This window comes from Larimichthys crocea, chromosome XVIII, assembly GCF_000972845.2.
Source record: "Larimichthys crocea isolate SSNF chromosome XVIII, L_crocea_2.0, whole genome shotgun sequence".
NCBI classification, from domain to species: domain Eukaryota; kingdom Metazoa; phylum Chordata; class Actinopteri; family Sciaenidae; genus Larimichthys; species Larimichthys crocea.
The window spans coordinates 14,662,071-14,684,478 of record NC_040028.1 but is presented as its reverse complement, the minus strand read 5'-3'; the positions used below and the strand labels follow the sequence as shown (position 1 = coordinate 14,684,478).

At 39.1% G+C, this 22,408-nt stretch overlaps 1 protein-coding gene across 5 annotated transcripts in view; it reads right to left on the bottom strand.

The window, feature by feature from the left end:
• The window catches only part of rapgef4a (Rap guanine nucleotide exchange factor 4a), a 35,269-nt gene extending 13,113 nt beyond the window's left edge, over positions 1-22,156 (bottom strand). For 2 of the 5 annotated variants that reach the window (XM_019255193.2, XM_019255194.2), the window contains exons 1-7: positions 22,090-22,156; positions 21,715-21,972; positions 18,884-19,026; positions 18,718-18,806; positions 17,709-17,855; positions 4,173-4,245; positions 455-519 (exon numbers count right to left, since the gene is read on the bottom strand). In XM_019255193.2, coding sequence (XP_019110738.1) covers positions 455-519; positions 4,173-4,245; positions 17,709-17,855; positions 18,718-18,806; positions 18,884-19,026; positions 21,715-21,782 — 585 coding nt within the window. In that variant the 5' untranslated portion in view covers positions 21,783-21,972; positions 22,090-22,156. Of the gene's footprint in view, positions 1-454; positions 520-4,172; positions 4,246-11,176; positions 11,542-16,344; positions 16,460-17,708; positions 17,856-18,717; positions 18,807-18,883; positions 19,027-21,714; positions 21,973-22,089 lie in introns of those variants that run through there. The other 3 variants (XM_019255195.2, XM_019255196.2, XM_010741942.3) reach the window with 3 other exon arrangements.
• Positions 22,157-22,408: the final 252 nt, after the last annotated feature.

The window sequence follows — 22,408 nt, the reverse complement described above, 5'->3', positions numbered from 1 at the left end:
CTGGGCTTTCATACTTAATTATATCTATATGTTAAAGTAATTTATAGATGTGTTTGCTTGTTACATAACAAAAAAGCACGGGCATGCTGAGACTAAACTCTATGAAGGAACAAAGCACAGGGCACCATAAATCTCCTGTAGTGCCACGTTATCAACCGGTCAGGAAACGACAACAGTAGAAAGGTGGGACAGGAACTGATATGGATGGAGACAAAACTCCACTTGTTGATTATATTTAGACCAACTTTAAACAAACTTCACATTCCACACTCGTTTCCATCCTCTGTCTGAGAGGTGCATAGCGGTAAAGAATGAGTTATTGCCACGTGTAGCCCGATGCCAAACTGTTTACTCACAGTAACACTCACCTTCACAGCCTCCCTCTCTCTCTCTCTTATAACATGTGACAACAGTGAATCGTTTAAATAATTCATGTTTGTGTCAGAGAAAATACCTTATTCTGATGTTTGGAGACTGAAACATATGAGTTGTTGCTTATGTTCTCTTTGTCCGGCATTCCTGGTTGGAAGGAACAAGAAAGTATATTTATGAAGTGACTTGTGATAAACAGAGATCAATGAGAAGAGTGTCCTATTTTCACTGAAACAAACCACAGAGAAATGAGCCCCTGAAGGTCTATGTGTTGGACATAAATCAACTATAGAAGTATACAGTACTGAGTAATTCATGCCACCAACTAACATTTCCCAGCTGCCACGTGTAACTTGCCATAAAAAGACAATTAAAGCCTTGAAATGGATTCAAAAGTAAATACAGAATAAAAAAAAACATGTTTTACATTATGTACAATATGACAATCTTTCTATTTAATTTTCTTTTAGCATAAAAGAGTGTCCTGAAGCTCCTCTTAAAATCTTTGAGCAAAACAATCAGATTTTTCTGTAAATACCCTCTTTGAAAATTTAGATCAATTATTTCTGGATTAAATGTCAGATTATGTGTGCCTTCATCTCCTTTTGATTGTTTGTTTCTTTTATTTTTTTATTATGACTACTTAGGTATTATTAAGAAAAATACCCCACAGCAAATTATTGCACTAATTTCTGTAAGCATTATGAGTCAGTAGCCGTTGTGTAATTTGTTTACTTATTTTCAGCTATTGTTTGTTGTATTAAAATTATTTGGGCTATATATAATATATACTGTCTTTTTTTTTTAAGATAGCTACATGAACTTGCATGTTGTGTTGATTATGGCAGCCCCTGTGGACAAAAGCGTTGGTGTCTCTATCGCCTCGTTTGGTTAATTTCAAGAGGAAAGAATCCGACCCAGTGGCAGGCATTAAGAACAATTACACAGAAATATGCTGATGGTCTTGTTTGTTCGTGTATATCATATAGATTTATCAATATCAAATATAAACTAGTTAAAAATTCCTTGTAGTATGTTTGACTGTATTACACAATCGTGGTTCTTAGTGGGGCAGCAACATGATGTAAAAAAAAAAAAAAAAACTGTGCCCATTGTGCAGAGGGTTTTAAGGGTGTGGTTATGTCTTAGTGTTAAGAGCTTTAAGCTTGTGCAGTTCCCCTCCAGGACAAATAGAGTAATCAGTCAGAGCTGCTCAGTCACAACTGTATCTGCTGGGAAAAACTCGGCTATTCTTAGACGTGCCTCCCAGACTGCTGATACCATAAAAACAGATACAGAAGAAGAATACATAGAAAGTAGAACATCGTTAGAAGTGTAACATTATGCTTGAGGTTATACATCCAGAAATAAAACTCAAGCATCTGTATAACTTTGTTCATAATACTCTGTGTAATTCATGGCTACTTTAAATTCTTGGTTGTTTTTGTAAATGCTGTTTTCTTTTTCTATTCTTACCTTCCTGTTGCAAAATATGTGTTAGCATTTAGACCGTCTAACCACTGAGTGAATAATGTCCAACAGTGAAAAATAAAAATCTATGTAACTTGGTCTGGTACAATCACCTGTGAGCCGTAGTTTTCTGATGGACAGTAAAGTATGTTGTGAACTGTAGCTGCTGTTAGATAATGCTGCTCTAATGTGTGATCAGAGCAGCAGGGGTTTGTACCAGGAAGAGGAGCCTTTCAGCCCCCAACTACAGGGAATACTAACAGGGAGGGGAGCTGGTGTTGTGCCAGAACTGGAGCTGGGCAAGCGAGCAATGTAACCAGATTCAGTAGCCTCTGTGGACATAAAAGTGAACAGCCTGAAGAGGACACTGACAGTAGAAGCTGAGAAGAGAATAGGACAGGTCGCCAGTTCATCACATGGCAATGAACCACAGCAGTGCAGGCCAAAACTGTGAAGTTACAGGCCAGGGAGCTACACGAGTGATAAAGCTGACAGCAGCTGCATATTCAGGTCATAATTCTCTGTAGGTTTATCACTATGAGTGACACTTTTTACATTTAATTCACACATAATTTCTATTTGTGTACTCAGGGTCTGCATATAGAATCCGTCCATCTGACAGCTGTCCATCATTTATCTGCAATGCTGCCATGCTGGTCCATGTGACATCAGGCCACTCATTCAAATGTCACATCAGTTTAATCACACCAGTAGGAATAGAGCGTACAGTATGCATGAAAGAGAGAGATGAATCCAAGATTAGACATGAATTACAACAATCTAAAATGTCATTTATTGGTTTATAAGGATTATATCTAGTTTGAGCACACGTCAGAGCAAACTGTGTCATTTCATTTCGCGTGTTCATGCGTGGAAAGGTGCTCAGGTGTGAGTGGTACGGAATGCATGACCGGAGTAATGAAACAATGCTGATGTTAAAAGCTTCACCTGTTAACACCGAAGTGCTGTAAAAGCACAGCAGTGTTGTAACTAAGGAAACTATTTAAAACATGTTTAATTCATTTGACTTTGCCACTACAGTTATGAAACCACTAAGCTGCTGTGGATGTAAAGTACGGGAGAGTGCATCAGCCTCCAGCTGCTTGATGCTTGTGTGATTTTGGTGTATCCATGCATAGAGAACATACTGAAAAATCCCCACAGTACTGTGCTGCATACTGCACAAATACCCAGAGCCTTACACAACATGTAATGCTGATAAATACTAAAGCAGGGCAGGCTGATTAACTATTAAAACGCAGTCGTAAATTTTAAGGTGAGTTTCAGATTGTGAGTTCTTTAAAATCTTTCTATGGAACAGATAAAAGAGAAACATTTAGTGAACTCTTTAAACATACATGACAATAACCAGGGAACTCCCTGCCAGTAAGCCAACAGACTCTCAGGACTGCACACTGCTGTTCATCATTTTTATGGTACGTGACTTTGAAGCAAGTTAAGTGCTCTGTTTGAGAAAAACTGAGTGAATATTGAGTTAACTTGCAACAGAAAAGCATAAATAATCAGCTTTTACCACACTACAAGAGGACAAAGGACAGTAAGTGGAGTTAGGCAGACAAAAATATTATTACATATTTTACAAAATAAGAATCTATGTTATATTACACAACCTGAAAAGTTAAGAGTTATTTCTGGGAAATCTTATAAAGTTACTGTGAACTGTGTTAAGACTTCTTCATCCTGATAAATTCTTACATCAAAGATAATCCGTATAAAAGCTTGAAAAAAATCTCAATAACTATAACTTAATCAGTGCAAATGTGCTTTTTCTAATCTGTAATGTTACTGTAAATCTGATTATAACTTGGTAAATGGAAAAAAAACAGCAATCTAAATCACCATCATATTTACATTATGTTTAAATATGTTTGTTTTTTTTGTGTCCCCATGGTTTAATATTGAGTACAGACTTTGTTTTTAACTTCTTAGTTTTACAAACATGGGATTTTTAGAGATTTTTGTTGTGTGAGCATCTTCTGATGGACTTGAACGTCTCCGGTCTGCAGTCATTTCAAGGACTAGTGACAGTTTGCAAAGGTGAGAGCCAAGTTTAAATTGAAAAAAATAGCTACATTAGCAAAATATATTTGACAAAATATATGAAGATATTTTGATTTTGGCAAAATTGGATTGACCATTGTTGTACCTATTTCTGATGATCTAACTCGACCAAACCATGTGCAACTGCAACATTCGCAAACACTTTTACTCATACTGAAACAGTCAAATGTTGACTTGAGGATCCTGTTACAATCTTTAATTGTATTTAATACAAACAAAGTAGTGAGTAGTAATTGAGGACTACTTACTGTCAGCACTACAACCACTTTCCATCACACCATAGGGTGGGACGAGCAGTCCAGCCATGCACTGATGATATTTCTGTGAAAACATAAGAACAAATCAGTCCATACAGTTAATAGTTAGTAAGGAATTATCTGTTTTACACAAGATAAACCACACACAAATTACATATCACCATATGGTGGTAATATGACTGAACATTATGCATAACCCATAAGAAGACTGTAGCATCGTAAAGACAGCAGTAGCAGTGTTATAATTGGATAAAGCAAACTTTATATTTGTGTTTCATCACTATATCTTGGCCAAGGTAAAACCCTGTGGCTAAGTGTGCGTGTGAGGTAACCTGCTGTAACTCGACAGCTAACATTAACAGCTGGTACTTTGGACAAATAACAAGATTTTGTGTCAAGTTTCTGGTTCCAATATTGCCTTTTTCATCAAACAGCTGCCACACAGCTCTACAGGGCAGTGGTGGAAGAATTACAATGTAAAAATAACGTATATAATGTAAGAAAAATCCAGTGTATGTTAGACTGTGCTGCTTTTAGCTACTGATAAACTGGCCAGTATACCTGACATTATAGTGAATACTAATACAGCAATGTGTAAGCACAATTTTACTGTTCAAAGGGTGACAGGACAAATCTGACAGTGGTGAGATGATTAATTGGGGAGATTAGTTGGGGAAAAGAACAAAACAAAGTACACAAACTTGTCGTAATCTTTTGGACTTTTTCTTATATTTTTACTGTTTCTTAAATGTCTTGAACTTTTACTCTGTTGGGTGTCAAACAGATATTTAAATGACACCATCACTGAGAATGTGCCCCGTACATGCGCAGCATTTTTATGAGGGGACACAAGGTATGGTTTTATCTTCAACAATGTGTTGTGTTACATCAGATTATTCTATGTTTCTTTTTATGTAAAATCTTAAATGCTACTTAATTACTTCTGCTGTCAAAGGAGTAAAAAGGTCAACACTTTCCTAAAGTACCTCAAAATTGTACTTAAGTACTTGAAAATGTTACTTTCCACCTCTAATCATCATAAAATACATCCAGTGGCATACAGGGACAGGCCAGTGATCTAAGTGGTCCATGTTATTTCCCTCATTGTCCTCAAACATTTCCTCTCATCAGTGTGCCGTCTTATAAAAACAAAGAGAGACAATTGTCTCCAGGCTGTGAGGACAAAAAATGAAGCTGACAAGAATTTGTCTGATATTTCTTCCTCAATAGTCGAAACATGCAAATGTAAGCAGGGCTCAGTGACTAATTATCACAAACAGGTTTCGAATACCAGAAAAGTCATTATCATAAAACTATGAGCAATCACATTATCTTTAATGTACATGTGTCACTTCAATAAATCTAACTTTTAATTTCAGTTTCTAGTCCTCTTTTTTCCTGTCACGCACTTTTCAGATTACATATCCTCATTAGTCATAAAGGACTTATTCCTTAATGTTGCGCATGAGAGCAAACAGAGCATGACAATACAAGTGTACATGCCTTATATCATCAATGTGCCCTGCAGCATCACAGATGTTATGTAATGAACATCATAGTGCACTCTTGTATATGTCATGTTCTTGTTCATGACACTAGTGCACAAAGAGGTCAATTCAACCATGGCCAATGAGCCGTAAAAGAAATATCTGCCTTATCCGCTGCAACATGAGATCATGGGTCAAAGCAGAACTCAGCGGGAGAGTACAAACCTCTGCCAGGGTGGAACAATTTTCAACTGCACTTCATCCATCCTTGCTAGTGTGGAGGAGAAACTAGAGTGGATGTTACACTTGTGAATAATGCTAAACATCCTCTCTAGAGCCAGTGTTTGGTTTGTCTCTTACTGTATGGGCTACATGGAAGAGGAGTCTGTAGATATAAAAGGTAATTAAACACTAATGAAAACATGGTTATGCATATTATATTCCATTTCTGTCATATGCTGTAAATACAGCTCCCTGAATCTTGCACACTGGACCTTTAAGAGTACCGAATGTTTAAAAAAAAAACACACTTCATCATATAAAAGCACCACACCACATTCGGTTTTTAGTTGTTGTTTTTTTAGTTTTTAAACAATTTGTCAAGTAGACTAATGGTTCAAGATTAATTTGTGGTAAAAGACGAATAAAACCTGATTATGTGCCAGAGAGCAACTACGCTCTGAGTCAATAAAAGGCTGATTGAGGAACACTTAGTGACCGGCCAATTGTCTCTACCTTCCTATCTTCTGGTCAGAGGAAACTGAACGAAAGCAAGAACTACAGAGCCATTTGGTCTTCGATGGTAATGTACTCTCAGAGGCAAATTCAATTCTAACCTCTGAAGTCAGTTAATTTGCTTTAACCCTTTAGGGGCACATGGCCTTCGCCCTCAATTAAGAAGCAGTATGTTACTTGTTGCTCATTACGACACCGATTAATGTCAACTAACAGCACACTCTGATTATGAAAATGTTTCTTTTGTGGAGGGGACAAAATTAATTTCATTATTCAAACAGAACTGAAGCCTTCAAAGTCACTTCGACAAGCCTATCTGTCTTTGTTGACAATTAGAGGGTTTAGGATTAGGGAGGAGCACTTAAACTGAGCAGCACATGAACAAATGAGCCAATAAAGCCATGCTCCCTGAGGGGTTGTATCCAGCATGCGGTGTGGGGGTGTTGTTTTAGAGGAGGATTACGGCCATTGTCAGGTGTGTAAAAAGCACTCAGTTTCTATTTTGTTAGTAATGATGTTTCTGACTCTTACGACACGCAATGCTTTTGTTTCCGCAGGGAGTCTTTTTTTTTTTTTACAGCCTCATATATCAACCTTTTGCCTGAGTCAGAGTTGAAACCATTAACTGTATACCTATTAGTCGATCAACAGAAAATTATTTGATAGTAGATTCATCCTTTAAGACTTTAAGTCTTTCTCCACGTTGAATATTTTAGGTGAGGTTTTGGTTTGTTTGTCAGACAAAACAAGATACCTGAAGATATCTGTGTGGGCTTTAGGAAACTCAGATGGAGATTTAATGGACCAAATGATGAATCAGTCAGCTGAGAAAATAATCAGCAGATTAGTTGGAATAATTAGTTGCAGCCCTGCTCTTGTCTGCCCGTCACGTCCTTGTTTGTGCTCTGTGAAGCTCTCTCTGTAACCCAAGAATTTAAGCAATGTTGGGCACTTTATATTAGTTCGACATTTTGGGACATGTACTTATGTCTGATGGGAAGAAAGATACACTTACTGTCTGTCCCACAGACAGTATAGAACATGCATGTCATACCCTGACCTACGTCGTTGCTGTATGTTGGCAGTCCTGCCTCTCCCTTTTCTAAAAATCAACAAAGACATGGATCATCGGCAGAGCTGAAGTAGTGACAACTGGGGGCTCAAACAAGCCATCTGTAATGGCAACATGTTTATTTCTGCTGTGAAGTTGGACATTTTAACATGGGGGCTTATGGAGACTGACTCATTCTGTAGCCAGCCTCAAGTGGTCATTCGAGGAACTGCAGTGTTTGGCACTTCCGCATTGGCTTCACTTCACAGCCACAGAGGTCGCCCACTGTCCACTAAATGTGTAGATGGAACTACCAGCCAGTTATCTTAGCATCAAGACTGGAAACCTACCAGGCTCCATCCAAGTAGATCATTAAATCTCATTTGGCACGTAACAGACAGACAGAGCCAGGTTACCTGTCTCCTCCTGTTATGGGAGTGGTAGCCATCATCTCATCTAACTTTTGACATGAAAACAAAAAAGTGTATTTCCCAACATATTTATATATAATGATATAATGATCGCTTAAATATCAATCAGTATCCTTTTAATTCCAAAAGATTACTGGCGCATTGAATCATTTTAACACGTCATCTGGAGAGATTAAAACTGCAACTATACTGGAACTGTGACAAAATATTCAGCAACAACTTCAAACTTAAAAGATTTATAAGCTTATATACTTATTAAAAAATCCTGAACTCATTGTGTTCCCTTGAAATGCAAATTCAAATATTTATGACAACACTGCATGTCACAGTAAAACAGCCAGTGGGTGTGATTTGTGCGGCTACTTCCCTGTAGTCTGTCACTTTATAACCATAATACTGACAGAGATGTCCTTATCGTCTAGTAAAGGGACAGGAAAGTTCTGTTTTTCCACTGATGTATGTTCCTGACTGCATACAATAAAGACCTTTAGGTGTATTTGACTGGGTCACATAATCTGTCATGATCTGAGATGCAGACAGCGAGCGCAGTGGTTTAGTCAGACAGCTTACAGCGTCTGATATAACTGCGCCTCTTCAGAATTGTTGTCTTATTTTTTATAAACTGATTTCATCACGTTAAAGGAGATTATGATCTGTTGCTTCAGGCGGATTTACTCACAGTATCTGAGAGGTGTTACAAACACTTCCAGAAGAATGACATCCGAAGTGATATGATCAGACGGGGCCGGGGAGACGTGTAGGAGTCTAAATCCCATCACATCTATGACTCTAGGAATAAAAACAAATCCTAATCCTGAACTAATTCAAAGTGATCTGTTGCATTTGAGCCTAAGAGGAGTTTAAAAGGGCTCCTTTGACAAATTTCAACCTGATATAAAATCCCTAATCGCCAACAAGCAGCAGAAACATGAATATCAACAGATCATTTCTTCACTTGTGGTAAAGATATCTCTCAAACTAGAGAATCAAGAAATTGTTTTAGATATTTAGCAGCTTTAAAAATGGTACAAAGACATATGGACACTTTAAAAGGCATAAAAGATAAAGAATTACGTTAAATGTGATCAACTAGGTGCACAAGCTCTTCCTTAAAATTGTTTGCAGAGATTTTTCCATTTTTCTATAGTTCAGGGTTTTTTTTTATCCTGGATGGAGATCTTTTACAGAAGCAATGTGGCAGCATTAGTGTGGATGTCTGTTGTCACATGCAAACAGCTTTTTAAAAATCACCTGGTGAGAGAGTGGTCAGGCAACGACAGCGTGTGGAGCCAGAATATTTTTTGCATATAACTAATTTCGACCACAGCAGAGTTGGTGAATGCTGGAGCACTGGAACAACGAACCAAGACTGTTTTTGTGATTTTGTTTCACTAAAATCAGTGAGGTAAAATTACTGTTTATGTGACTAAGGACTTTGCAGTTAATTCAGAATGCTGCTGCACGTGTTCCGACAGGAACCAAAATCAAAGATCACATCTCTCCCATTTTGGCTTCCTTGCATTGGCTACTTATTAAATCTAGAAGAGAATTTAAAATTCTTTTCCTTACTTACAAAGCTCTTCATGGTCAGGCACCATCATATCTAAAAGAGCTCATAATACCTTATTACCCCTCTAGAACACTGCGCTCTCAGGACGCTGGGTTCCTTGTGGTTCCTATAGTTTCCAAAAGTAGATTGGGAGCCAGAGCTTTCAGCTATCAGGCTCCTCTTCTGTGGAACAAACTACCTTTCTGGGTTCGGGAGGCAGACACGGTCAACACTTTTAAGAGTAGACTTAAGACTTTCCTTTTTGATAAAGCTTATAGTTAGGGCTGGCTCAGGTCATCCCTTAGTTACGCTGCCATAGGATTAGACTGCCGGGGGGATATGTTTGTGTTGATTTGTGACATCCATTGCACGTCTGTCCGTCCTGGGAGAGGGATCCCTCCTCTGTGGCTCTTCCTGAGGTTTCTTCCACCTTTTTTCCCTGTTAAAAGGGTTTTTGTTGGCAAGTTTTTCCTCACTCGAACCGAGGGTCTAAGGACAGAGGGTGTCACTCCCTGTACAGATTGTAAAACCCTCCGAGGCAAATGTACTTTGTGGCTTTGGGCTATACAAATAAAATTGATTTGATTTGATTTGATTTGATTTGATTTAATTTGATTTGAATGGAGTGGTGGCTTTGAGGACAGAGATAGCAGCTGTTTCTTTTCACATCTAACACTGTGTATTATTTATTTCAACCAAACCAGAGTTTGTGATTGCAAGGACAGCAGACAGACTAACCTAGATGGTTTTGGTGAATTTTGTTTCTCTCAAGTTTAAATGCGATAAAAGAGAGAAATTAAATCAGGTTGATGGTTGTATTTTTCTGTTTAATAATAAAAACATGTGCCTTTCTTGACATTTTTTTAAGCTGAACTCACCATGCAACTACCAGGAGAGGTCTGAGCTTTACCATCAGACTATCTTATCTTGAGATACTAAGTGGTATTACAAAGTATTACAGGAACTGTTATTTCTTCACATTCTGTTGATAACTTAAACTCTTCAGTCTTAAATTCTTTAAGTAAATGTTCTGCATCTCAGTGTGCAATAACAGCATAATACTGCATTCATCTTTCCATAAAAAGAGGCATTATAAATCTCTGCAATGACAGATGTGCTGTTCTGTATTCCTCCAGTGAAGCTCGGTCAACTGATGTGCTTATTTGCTCTCATACACTGACTTCACTGTTCACAGCAGCAGGAGTGCTCTGACATCTGCCTTAACCCTATCCTCTAATAAGAATGTGTCATTTCCCCCCATACACAGTGTATATAAAGCAGTGTGATATATAGTCCATATCTCCATCTGATGCACATGATTGCTATGCTTAAAAGAGTCCACAGATAAGTGTAGTGTCAACTGCGTCGTAACAACAGATCAGTGGCGACATTAACCAAGTCATCTCAGTGCATTCAAACACTGTCTTTCATGCTTCAGCACATTATTGTATTGTGCAGATATCTATGTGCACGAACGCACTGATATAATTCACCCCCAGATTACATAACCTTCATAGTCCAAAGTGTTCATTGTGACTTTTACATGCACACTTCAGGCCACTTAAGGAAAACAATTGAGGGAAAGACCCTCCCAAGAGTTTCACGTCACTTCTGCTCCATCACATTTCAGCACTTAGGATAAATATTCCAGTAGGAATGAAAAGAATAGTTTTGCAACATCAGCAACAACACTTCTGCACTTCAGTTTCTCATGCATGTACTAAAAGTTTGGCAAAGATTACCTAAAGATGCCACCAGCGTCCCATGCAGCCTTTATTTCTTGCCAATGACTCGGAGATCCTCCACACCCTCTTCCATCCAGGTGTTAACAAACGCATGTAAGTCCGAGAACATTAGTCCAACATGATCCAGCAGCTCCGTCACAGCAGCCTGTACAGCGCCAGAGCAGAGCGAGTAGACTGTGTCAGCCCCAGCAGAGTGCCAGTCAGCTGCCGTCTTCTTCTGAGCAGCAGTTGCTAGGTGATTACTCAACTCCACTCACTGAGCACACAGGAGAGCATGCTCGATCGCTCTCCCTCTCTCTCTCTCTCTCTCCCTCTCTCTCTCACAAGCCTTAGCTAATCTACACACACACACACAAAACAGTGTAGTTGCTCATTTTCAGCTTGGCCACATTCGCAGAGAAAGAACTACAGCACAGTCTGCTCAGTCTCACAGGATGTGAAGACTAATAATCACAATTCTAAAAAAAAAAGATTGTAAAAAATCTCCCTGCTGCTTTCAGCAACTTACAAATCCACAGGGAGACATTTCCCCTCTGTGGAATTCAGTTAGACTTGTGAATATTTTCTTTCCGCTTCTAATTCAAACCTAAAACGTACAGACAGTACCACCCAGTATCCTGTTCCTATCAGGGAGCTCCTTCCTCTCAAGGACAGAGACCAGATGGTGTCTTATCTTTGACCTTGTTACTTCTCGAAGCCAGAAGACAGCTACATTGAACTCCCTGAGCATTTTCCAAATCAAGATATTAATCACATTATCAAGAGCTTATAAAATCATTAAGTTTTAAAGTACCTGGTAGCACCTGGTATGGTTCATATTTGTCTCATTTTAAGGATGCTTTGATTAATCAATGGTCTGCTTCTTGTCTCGGGTGTTTGAGATTTGTCTTGCCAGTGTATGTCAAAAATGATCACACTCGTACAAGTCAATAGAGTTTCATCACCTCAATACATTGCTGTGAATGTAATAATGGAAAATAGTCAGTGATGCCTCACAGATTAACACATTTTAATGTGTTTTGTATATTCTTTTTCATAAATGACAATCAGTGATACCATTTAATGACTCCTGATGCTTCAAGGAAAATAATTAAAATAAAACAAACATACCCTCATACATGACACACCATGCTCACTTTTACACAACTTTATTTATTTCTCTTGTTATTTCTTGATTTGTTTCCTCATTTGTCACGTGTAGTGTTTGGAGATACAGAAGGATGTCAATGAGAAACAGCGAGATGAAGCTGGAACAACGACTGAACAGATGTAGGTGTGTGTCGCTGAATCATCATGTCAAATCTGACTCCCTGTCAGTTTACAATCCTGACTGACAGAACGCACCAAAACAGCTTCTACAATATCGTTAAAAACATGAGATGATAAATTATGTCTTCTTATTGGTCATCCTGAATTTGATGGAATGAAGGCTTGTATTGAACAGGCATGAGTTTAAGATGCTTGCCTCAGTCCATCATAATGACAGGCATGCAGAGGCGCTGGAGAGAGAGAGAGAGAGAGAGAAATCTCTATTTTCTGTCTTTTCTCTTCATGTTAGTCACGAATTTGATTTGAAATTTGAAACTGGTTTACTTTTTTTGTTTGAATTCAGTCAGTCAGCTCCTCTATGCTTAAAGATACAGGTTCAACTCAGCAAAAAGGCAGAGAAGAGTAAATAGAGACACATAAACAAGGCGATGATATGGAAGACGAAAGCTGAGTTTATTTTGTGCGACGGCTGAACATGAATTTAACTCTAATCCTGGATCTTTCCGTCTCATCCATCTAATTTCATCTCAATCTGACTTAATTCTTCTATAAATCCTGCAAAAGCTGTTAAAACAAAACACTTTGTGACTAAAAGCGAAAATAGAACGGATAATAATCATCTGCGAGGCCAGTTGCAGTTTTTAATGCATGAGCCTTGTTTTATTTCACAGGTTGGAGTTCAGATTCTATGCTTCTTTTTTTTTGATTATGTAACAACTCTGTGAGCAGAGATAAGAGAACACAACACAAATGTTTTGATTTAATCTTCCTGCTCTTTCAGTGCACATATCCGCTGTACCCTTGGAGGGACTCTGGCTCTGGATGTGGCACACTACTTGGATGCTGAACCACCAGAGGATCCATGTGGCCTCCTTTTTTCCAACCTCCTCCCTACACCCAATCCTTAGACACCATAGGGCATGCAGTGTCCCTGCCACTTCCTCTTCATCAACTTTCACCACTGGCTGCCCACCAGGCTTCTTCTACCGACTTATGATGGTGACACACCAATCCTCCCCTCCTCCCCACTCACTCACTCTCTCTGCTCAGCACCCAGCAGATACGCCTTGAGCTTGAACGTGCAAAATTTGTACAAGTGAAAGCATTCATGCTTGTACAATGTACACATGCATATGAAGTTTGTTTACATCTAATCCGAAATCTCAAAGCTTCCAGATAATAAAAGCTGGTCTGTCTAGGCCACATGCAGGCCCTAAGAGAGCAAAAAACACAATTGTGTTGTTTCTATCACAGAGCCCATCGGAAGCAGGAAACAAAAGGACGAGCAATTTGATGATCAGGCCTCATCTAAGCTTCGGTCAGCGCGCCCGTGTGTGCTGAGCTCGGCTCATGTCTGCTCTGTTAAACAAACAGCACACGGCTGCTCGTTCTCAGTGTTTATAGCAGTCAGCAGCATGAGAAGATAAATATCAAAGTTGCTTGCATGAGCGGCACCCGTAGACACATGCAGCGAGTTTGCTACATGTACTCGCACATGCACCACAGTCACACGCAGAAACACTGAACAGACGGGGAACGGGGAAGAAGAGTGTAAACAAGCATTAGCTCTCTCGACGTAGCTCCTGTTCTCCTGAACAACTCCATGAAGATTTTAGGATAAAGGGCAAAAACTGGAGAAAGACATGCACTGAATAATTGACACGGACAGTCATGAATAAATAACATTATCCATCGGTTCATTAGGGCAATGCTGTGCTCACTGTGGTATAGTTTTGTACGAGTGCTTGGCCACAGGCATTTTGCAGGAGGACAGCTCTGTGTGGGAGGAGGAGGAGGAGGAAGAGGAGGAGAAGATGTGTAGGTTTGTTTCAGGTCTTCCTCCTCAGAGTAGGTGGTACCTCTCCCTTTGCATCAGTTCTTTGCTATCGGCTGGCATCAATCAATGCATATTTCTCTGTTCACTCTGGTTTTCAGGGGCGGAAGCGACAAGAATAATGCATACTGAAAGTTTTTCATGCAACACGAATGATATTTCAGCTTCAATGAAACATTAAAGCAACATACAATTACAACTGGCTTGTTCACACCTAAATTGTAGACATAATAATGCAACAATGTCAGATATTCACATAGGAATATGAAGTAGCTGAACTTAATTTATTTAAAACAGGAAGGAGAGTTGATGGCACAGTTCATAAGAACTAACAGACAAAGTCTGAAGTCTGATGCCACCAGTAACAAGATACTACATAAGCAATTTTTCTGCATTGCGGCAACGCTGCGAGAACCAGCATTAATTTCAGGAGGGAGAATAAATTGGTGATACTGCGAACAACAAATAAATAAATAAATAAAAATTCTGGGAGCTGGTGTAATGATTATCTGTCAACAAGCTGATTATGTGGATTTTGACTCGATAGCCATTCAGTCACAGCTTGGCCAACTTGTAACAGCTCAGCACATCCAACAACAGAGGATCTATGTATTGATGCTAATGCTGAAAACTGTTGTCATGGTTTTTGGGTGAAGTACATCTGCAAACACTTCTGAGGGAACATAGAGCCAATATTTCATTTGGAGGACGTTAATCTGGACTGCATGAATGATGAAACTGGCAAACATTTCATTACATTACATTACATTACATTGCATTTAGCAGACGCTTTTATCCAAAGCGACTTACAGAGGAGGACAAGGACATTTCATAAGGGGACATTAAAGATTCCCTCAACACACATTTTTTAGATTTATGGGTCTCTACATATACATAAATATATAACATGACAGGAATGTAATATGATATTCATAACTGATTTCATTAGAATTAGGATGTTTTTATATTTTTGTTACCTTAGAATCAGACTTTTATATCTTATCTTTATATTTATATCTCATGGTGAATTATGTTTCTACAGTAGACCAGAACAGACAAACTAACCACTGGCTCTAGATAGGGCCTTTAGGACAGTCTCAAACTAATTAATTCTGATATACAGTATATAAATATTCTGTAAACATCAACACAGTAACAACAATTATTAACTTTTATTAACTTTATTAACTATAGAACTAGTGAACTTCACACCTTCAAAATTAAAGTTTAAGGGAGATTTTCAGATCAATGTGCTTGTCTGAGTCAATAACTTATCAAACTAAACTTTTGGCTAAGGAAACTAATGTTTCTAATGTCCACGTCGCCTCTGTTTGCCACGCCCGATGTGTTTTTCGGCTCAGCCAGTGGAGTTTCTCTTTCAATCAGCAACTACACCCCTAGATGCCACTAAATCCTACACATGTCCTTTAAGGCATATAGACCTTCCTCACAGAAAAGTTTTCATATCAAACTTGTGTAAGTTGCATACTGGGGCAATGATTGGCTTCCAAACTCGTCGTCGGGATGTCACAAACTCCTGCTCATACGTCTACTCAAAGAAATCTTTGAACTCAGATTTAATGAGCGCACAAAGAAACTTTCCACCTCCGACAGATGTCAAACTTCTGCACAGTGAAAACAGTCAAGGGAAGTAATAATAATCAAAGAACATGTTTGAGTGGAGGGGCCCTTTAACATGAGATAGTGGGTGATAACTGACAGTTTGATGACATAAGATCAGAAATGATTTACCCAATGCTGTCAACCTGTTAAAAAACATATCACATTAAAGCAACACAACAGCAGCTGCACAAATTAAAAGGTGTGACATGAAGAGGGTTCTTGCTTCTTCATAATTAGATTGTTGAAATAATATTGCACAACATTGCAACAATGCCAGATATTTTCCAATGGAAGCACTCCAATAATATCTATTAAATATTCAGTATTGACACTACATCTCCACACAGTCAGTGTCATTAAAAAACAACCAAGGCCAGAGAGGTTTAAGAGCTTTAGGGAGTTAAAATCAGAAGCCATAAAATCTCATCTGAAAACAAACCTTACTAAGGATGTCGCCCCAGGGCACAGGTTCAGTGTGTAGCCTATAGCAGTACTTCCGCGTGATCCTCAGCACACATCCAGATCAGGATTAAGTATCCAGTCACACTGCTGTTAGCCGGTGTACTGACATACACAGGCCATAATTTAGCCCCTCGTGCCCTTCTGTGCCGGAGGAAATGGGCTGTCTCTCTCGGTAAACCAGCCCATTTCAGCGGCTTCAGTAGAGGGGGGCGCCGAGAGAGGAGAGAGGCCTCTGCACAGCATGACATCTGCCAACTAACATGCAGGAGATGGAGAGATAAGTGATGCATTGTGACCAGCTTACTTTGGTTTGTCCATAAATAATATTGTTTTTCTTTAGTATCTTGTCACAATAAGTCTAAACTCTATGTACAGTATGTAAATGTGATGTTTAAAGATATACTTTTATTGTATCATGTTGTTGTTGTTTTATAGTTATCAGTCTGTCTGAAGTAAACATAAAAAGCTAGACCATATTTGTTTCTCCGCAGCACTGCACCTCCATCTAGTGGTCAAAAGGTGTAAACCTTCAGCACTCTGATGAAATCATTATTAATGCTTGCACACAAACTTGGAAGCAGGTTAGAGTATAATAAGTGAACAGCTCATGTTATACTTGCAGGAGGCCAAAAAAAAACAACAAAAAAAAACAATAACTTCACAATCCAACCCCCACTAATCCACAAGACACTTAGTGCCTATACACCACCCACGCTTTGGCTTGCACTTAGCTCAATTCGTCACAGTTTTCACATTCAACATTTCAAATCCAGCAAGAACAAGCTAAGACAGGTGGCTGTTTCCTGGCTTCACGCAGCCCCCTCATTAGGTTGGAAATGAAAGGATAATTGGACAGAGATTCGTGCTGCAAACGCAGCTGTTAAGGATTTGCTCTTTGCAATCGATGTGACATGAAAGAGTCATATTTTTACTTTAAGTATGTAAAAATTTTGTATTTTACCTGTTGTGGGTGATTGTTTGTAGGTTTCATTAAAGCCTCTTACGCTGATTTGTGTTTTTACTTCATTAACTTAGATCCAAAGATCTGTGACCAGGGTAGTTCAAGAAACTATAAAACCAGAAACCATGCTTATACCTTATGTATACTTTAAGTAATGTGTCTAATCTTAGTCCTCTGACTAAAAGGAAACAAAGTCAGACAAAAGAAAATGACAAATAGACATGCTTAGTCATATTTTGCTTTCAGCTTTTTCAGATCTCTAGATACAACCTCCTACCTTTATTTAATCCCAGAGTTGTGTCACAAACCGCAATATAGCTGGAGTATTTCTGTAGGCTGATATAAGTGTAGATGAAGCACACATTGATGGAGGTACTCACCTCCCACAGAGACCTGAACTCCCTCTGTTCAATGCGTAGGAGCTCACTGAATTCCCGTGTGACAATGGTAGCATGCCGGGGGGTGTTATCCAGGATTGACTCCCCAAATGCTGTGCCAGTCCCGAGTGTACATATAGTAACAGCATCCTATAATAAAAACAGAGACGATGTCCGCATGGATTATTCCTCCATAACGATAAAATGTCCATCTAGACAAGGATCTTGTGAAATGCTAATGTAATGCCCTCATTCTGCTAGGAGGGGAGAAAGGGCTTTTGTGTGAAGCACTTGAGGAGCAGTGCTCTGCACTGATCAGATCACTCTTAAAGGTTAGAGGCAATCACCTGAACACTTGTGGTAGATAGATGGATGCACTTCAATCTGCAAAGACATTATTCCAATCAGCACCCAGACAGATGGACTGAAGTGCATAAAGCTGTGGTATTATAAACTATTCAGTACACTAATGTAATAAGAAAAATAAAATAAATATATATACTTTTTTTTTTACTGCCCATTTTCCAAACATGCTTAAGGTCGGATGTGAATTCTTTTGCATGCATGATGAATTTCAAGTGCAGGCTTAACTGATGCAATCATTTAAATATTCACCCAGATAGAAGAAGATTGTAACATTTAGAAGAGGGTGCAGATTTAGTTTAGATTTGATAAATTAGCACATGAAGCTATCATTTTTCAAAAAAGATAGATTATCTGAGACAAATTAATATGATGTGTGTAGCACGCTAGAAAGAAGAGTGCCATTCCCACCTGTAATTCCTACTTGGTTTTTTGTTTTTTTGGCCTTTTCAAGCTTTATTTTGATAGAGACGGCTGAAGAGTGACAGGAATGTGGGGAGAAAGAGAGACGGGGAATGACATGCGGGAAAGAGCCACAGGTCGGATTCGAACCCTGGGCTTCCGCAGCAAGGACTGAGCATTCACACATGGGGCTACCAACTACCAACTGAGTTAAACCTACTTACGAAAAAAAAATCATCAGTCATACCTGATAATTTGATGTCTCTGAAACTTTGACATCCAGTGAACCGGAGAGGACGGCATACCAGCTGGTTCCAATGTCTCCTTGTCGATACACTAAAAAGCAAAAGAAACAACCTTCTGTACTCTCTTAGATACAGTGTGACAGTTTCAGAGCTTGTGTTTTGACTCACAGGTGATGCCTTTCTCCAAGCACTCATAGAATCCACACAGGCAAATCCGCTGTAGCAAACTGGGATGAAATCTCTCAAAGGCCTTCACATTTTTCAGACGTGCCTGGATGATGTCGACGTCCTCCCCAGAGCGCTCTGCCGGTCTGGGGAAATAAAAAGAAAAGGGCACTGTACAGGTAACTGCTAAAACATATGGGTACTAAAATAGACTACAGAGTTTGAGTCAGCCAGAGCAGTATAAGTACATCTTGGCCTGGATTCTGAAAAACATCTGAAGCTCTGCGGGGGGGATGTGACACCAATTTGTCCCTGAGGAACGCTGCCTCCTGGTTTCATGTTAAAGCTTACAGTTGCTGACAGCTTACATTTTCACAGCAGAACTGTGGACAGAAGGTCAGAATTCACAACTGTTGCAATATTTAGGAAATTAGACAACAAACAAGTGTGTGCTGCAGACCAAAGTGGATCAGGAAACACATGCAGAATGGCGACAACCGTTTTATAAGCAAAGTTTTATACCAGTGAAATGAAGTTTAGAAAAAAGTATCTTTCTTTTCCTGGTCCAACGTCAAATGAAATCATTCAGAGGAGTCTTAGGTTAAGATAAAAGCTTTGTTTCAGTGTTTAGGAAGTAAACATTAAAAGTCAACATTTCACTATGAAAAGTCACAGTGTTCGTGACACTTATTTTCTTTAATCTTTATCTTTGTCTTGAGAAAATGGACGCAATTTTGACTCTTGTCTACCAAGCTGTTTACTGGTTGCTTTAGGTGGATCATGAGAAAAAGCGACTATTTACACAAGGATAGAAGTTTAATATGAAAGTGCTCACACACAAACACACAGATTAGCGCTACACATTATTGTGAACATTGTATTGTTCATCATGTTGCACTCTTGGACACCAAAAAGTAACTTACAGGCGTTCATAAATTCAAAATAAAGCATTACTTGGGCTTGTTTCTCTGCACATACACACACAAGCACATTAGCACGATGCTGCACACTCTGTTTACATCTTCTGCAGACATGCATGGTCTTTCTGTGTCATTTAAAGGACCCCTGTGTTGTCCACAGTACCTGTATGAACTTCATTCATAGACACCACAAATTGACCTGATCAAAAACTAGCTGCTACTGTACTGTAAAGAACATATTAGTGCATGAATGACTAAAATAAATTCAGTGATTCACCCCTGTAACATCTCTGGCTTAATATTGGTTGAAAAATGTTTTATTGTTCTGTATTATCTGCAATCGCAGTATAATAAAAGTGTTTTCACCGCATTGTCAACTCACAGTGGTCACATTAAAGTATCTCCATACTGTGCTCTCTCTGTATAATCACATCTGAAGCCACAGTTTATGTGACAACAAAGCTAGAGAGAGATGTCTGGGAGGCCGAGATTCAAAGCCAAGATGTTTATTTGGAAACCAACCAAGAAAGCAACACCAAAAAAAAAAAGGTTTTCAAAAGGTGCTGATTTAGAGTCAAAGTGAAGACTGTGTTTTCATCATGAGCCAGCTTGTTACTGTATGAACACTACAAACCATGCTGAACTTGCTGAAGAAGTAAACAGCTGCTTCCAATTTACAGCCCAGACTTTAAAGCAAAATGAGGGGGGTGTTATATTCCTGCATCCACAAAGCTCTGTGATAATATACACAGTTTAATAATGAAACAAGTGCAACATGTTTTTTTTTGTGTTCGCTCGTCTTTTGAAGTTAAATTAAGTATATTTCATTAAGTTTTCAGATGGGGTGACAACAAAAAACAACCTCATTTGTACTTCACTGCAGCAGAACGATCAGATGAAGCATGCATGCGACAGGTATTTTCTAGGAAAAGGTGAGTCACACAAGATCCATTTGATTTAAGCGACACAGGCGGCTTCGACGACTAACCAGAGGATATTACTGTGCAAACACGTCTGGCAAACTGCGTCATTTTGCTGTTTATAGCTGATGTACTTTGGACCCTTTCTTTGTCATGGGCCCCTCTTACTCTCACTCCTCACTCTGTGTATATAAGTCAAGCTACACCTGAACTACAGTATATGAACTTAACACCTAAACCACTATGTTTATGTGTGAACTCAAAGTGTTATCCCACAATGCGATGAATCAGTTATTGTGCAGGTCACGTACACAGTTACACATTGCAGTTTTTTTGCTGTGGTGAGTGATGGACATTACAGTTCTGCAACACTGCACCTGTCAGTGGTGACAGGTGCAGTGTTGATGACGGTGATTCATAAATATTTTAAATCAGATGCACTATCACTACAGGCTATCAGCTCTTAACGGATAATTCAACAGCCTTTTTTAACAGATCACTTTTTAAAGCAGTTTCTTGCAGATGCTTGGTGGTTTATTACCTCTTCTGACAGGTGTGCATGCAGTAGTTTCACATTTTGATCAGGTGATTTGAGGCAGATTTTAGTCTAAAGACAGCTAGACGGTTTTAGGGGTGAAGCATCACAGTATTTCCTGGATATTAACAATAATCACAGTAAGTGGTGCAAATAAACCTCTAACAGCACATCACACGCCTGTCTAAAGTTATTAGCCTTTGCTCCAATATTTCACTACCCAATTAGTTTCCCTTGGAAGTAACCTCACACATGACACCTCCAAGGATGTCCTAATTCAAGTCCGTTGGGAAATTTAAAACTACAGGAGTCGAAATCAATGTTTTATTTCTGCTACTGTAACCCAACGCCCAAGCTCCTGAGGAAAATTAAAGATGGTGTTAATATTCCGTCATGAGTCCATCGCATAGTGGCCTAAAACGAGTTGGTGTGCGCGGTGACAGGTTGTAAATAGATTACCTCTTATCCAGACAAATAATCCACTCGGAAGATTCCGACGAATGTGAAGAAGTGTGCGCTGCTACCATCTTGCGATCCTCCTCTTGCCGCTGCTGCTGCTGCTGCTGCTGATACTGATGCTGCGGTGGTGTTGGTGCTGGTGGAGGTGGAGAGGGCTGGACCAACAGCAGCACTTCATCTGCCTTCACTCAATCACTGCTGACAATCGATCCTGTCCCTGCTGCTGCTGCTGCTGCTCGGTGCTTACCTGACCAGGAGCTGCACCAACAGTAAAATACAGCAGAGGGTTTGCTCAAAGGAAAACAGCATCTGTCATGTTTAGGTAAAGTAATGATGCTCAGTTTGATTTGAGAGGGCAAAGAAAACGTGACTCACTTTACAAAGCTGAAAAAAGGCAACAGTTTTCAGCAGAGCTCAGTTTCAAGTTCAGGTTCATTTCCAAGTATCATCACATGATACTTGGATATGGACCAAGTATCACCACATGATACTTGGACATGTATACTTATGTGCCAGCTGGAGCTATGGAGACCATTTCACAGTTAAATACACATTAAGATAGACTGGGTGCATCTTCAAACTAAATCAGTCTAATACAAAAAGTCCAGTGTGTTTGGTTTAGGACTATTTATTGACATATTATTTCCAATAGAATATAATATTTATTAGTATGTTTCTATTAGTGTATAATTAC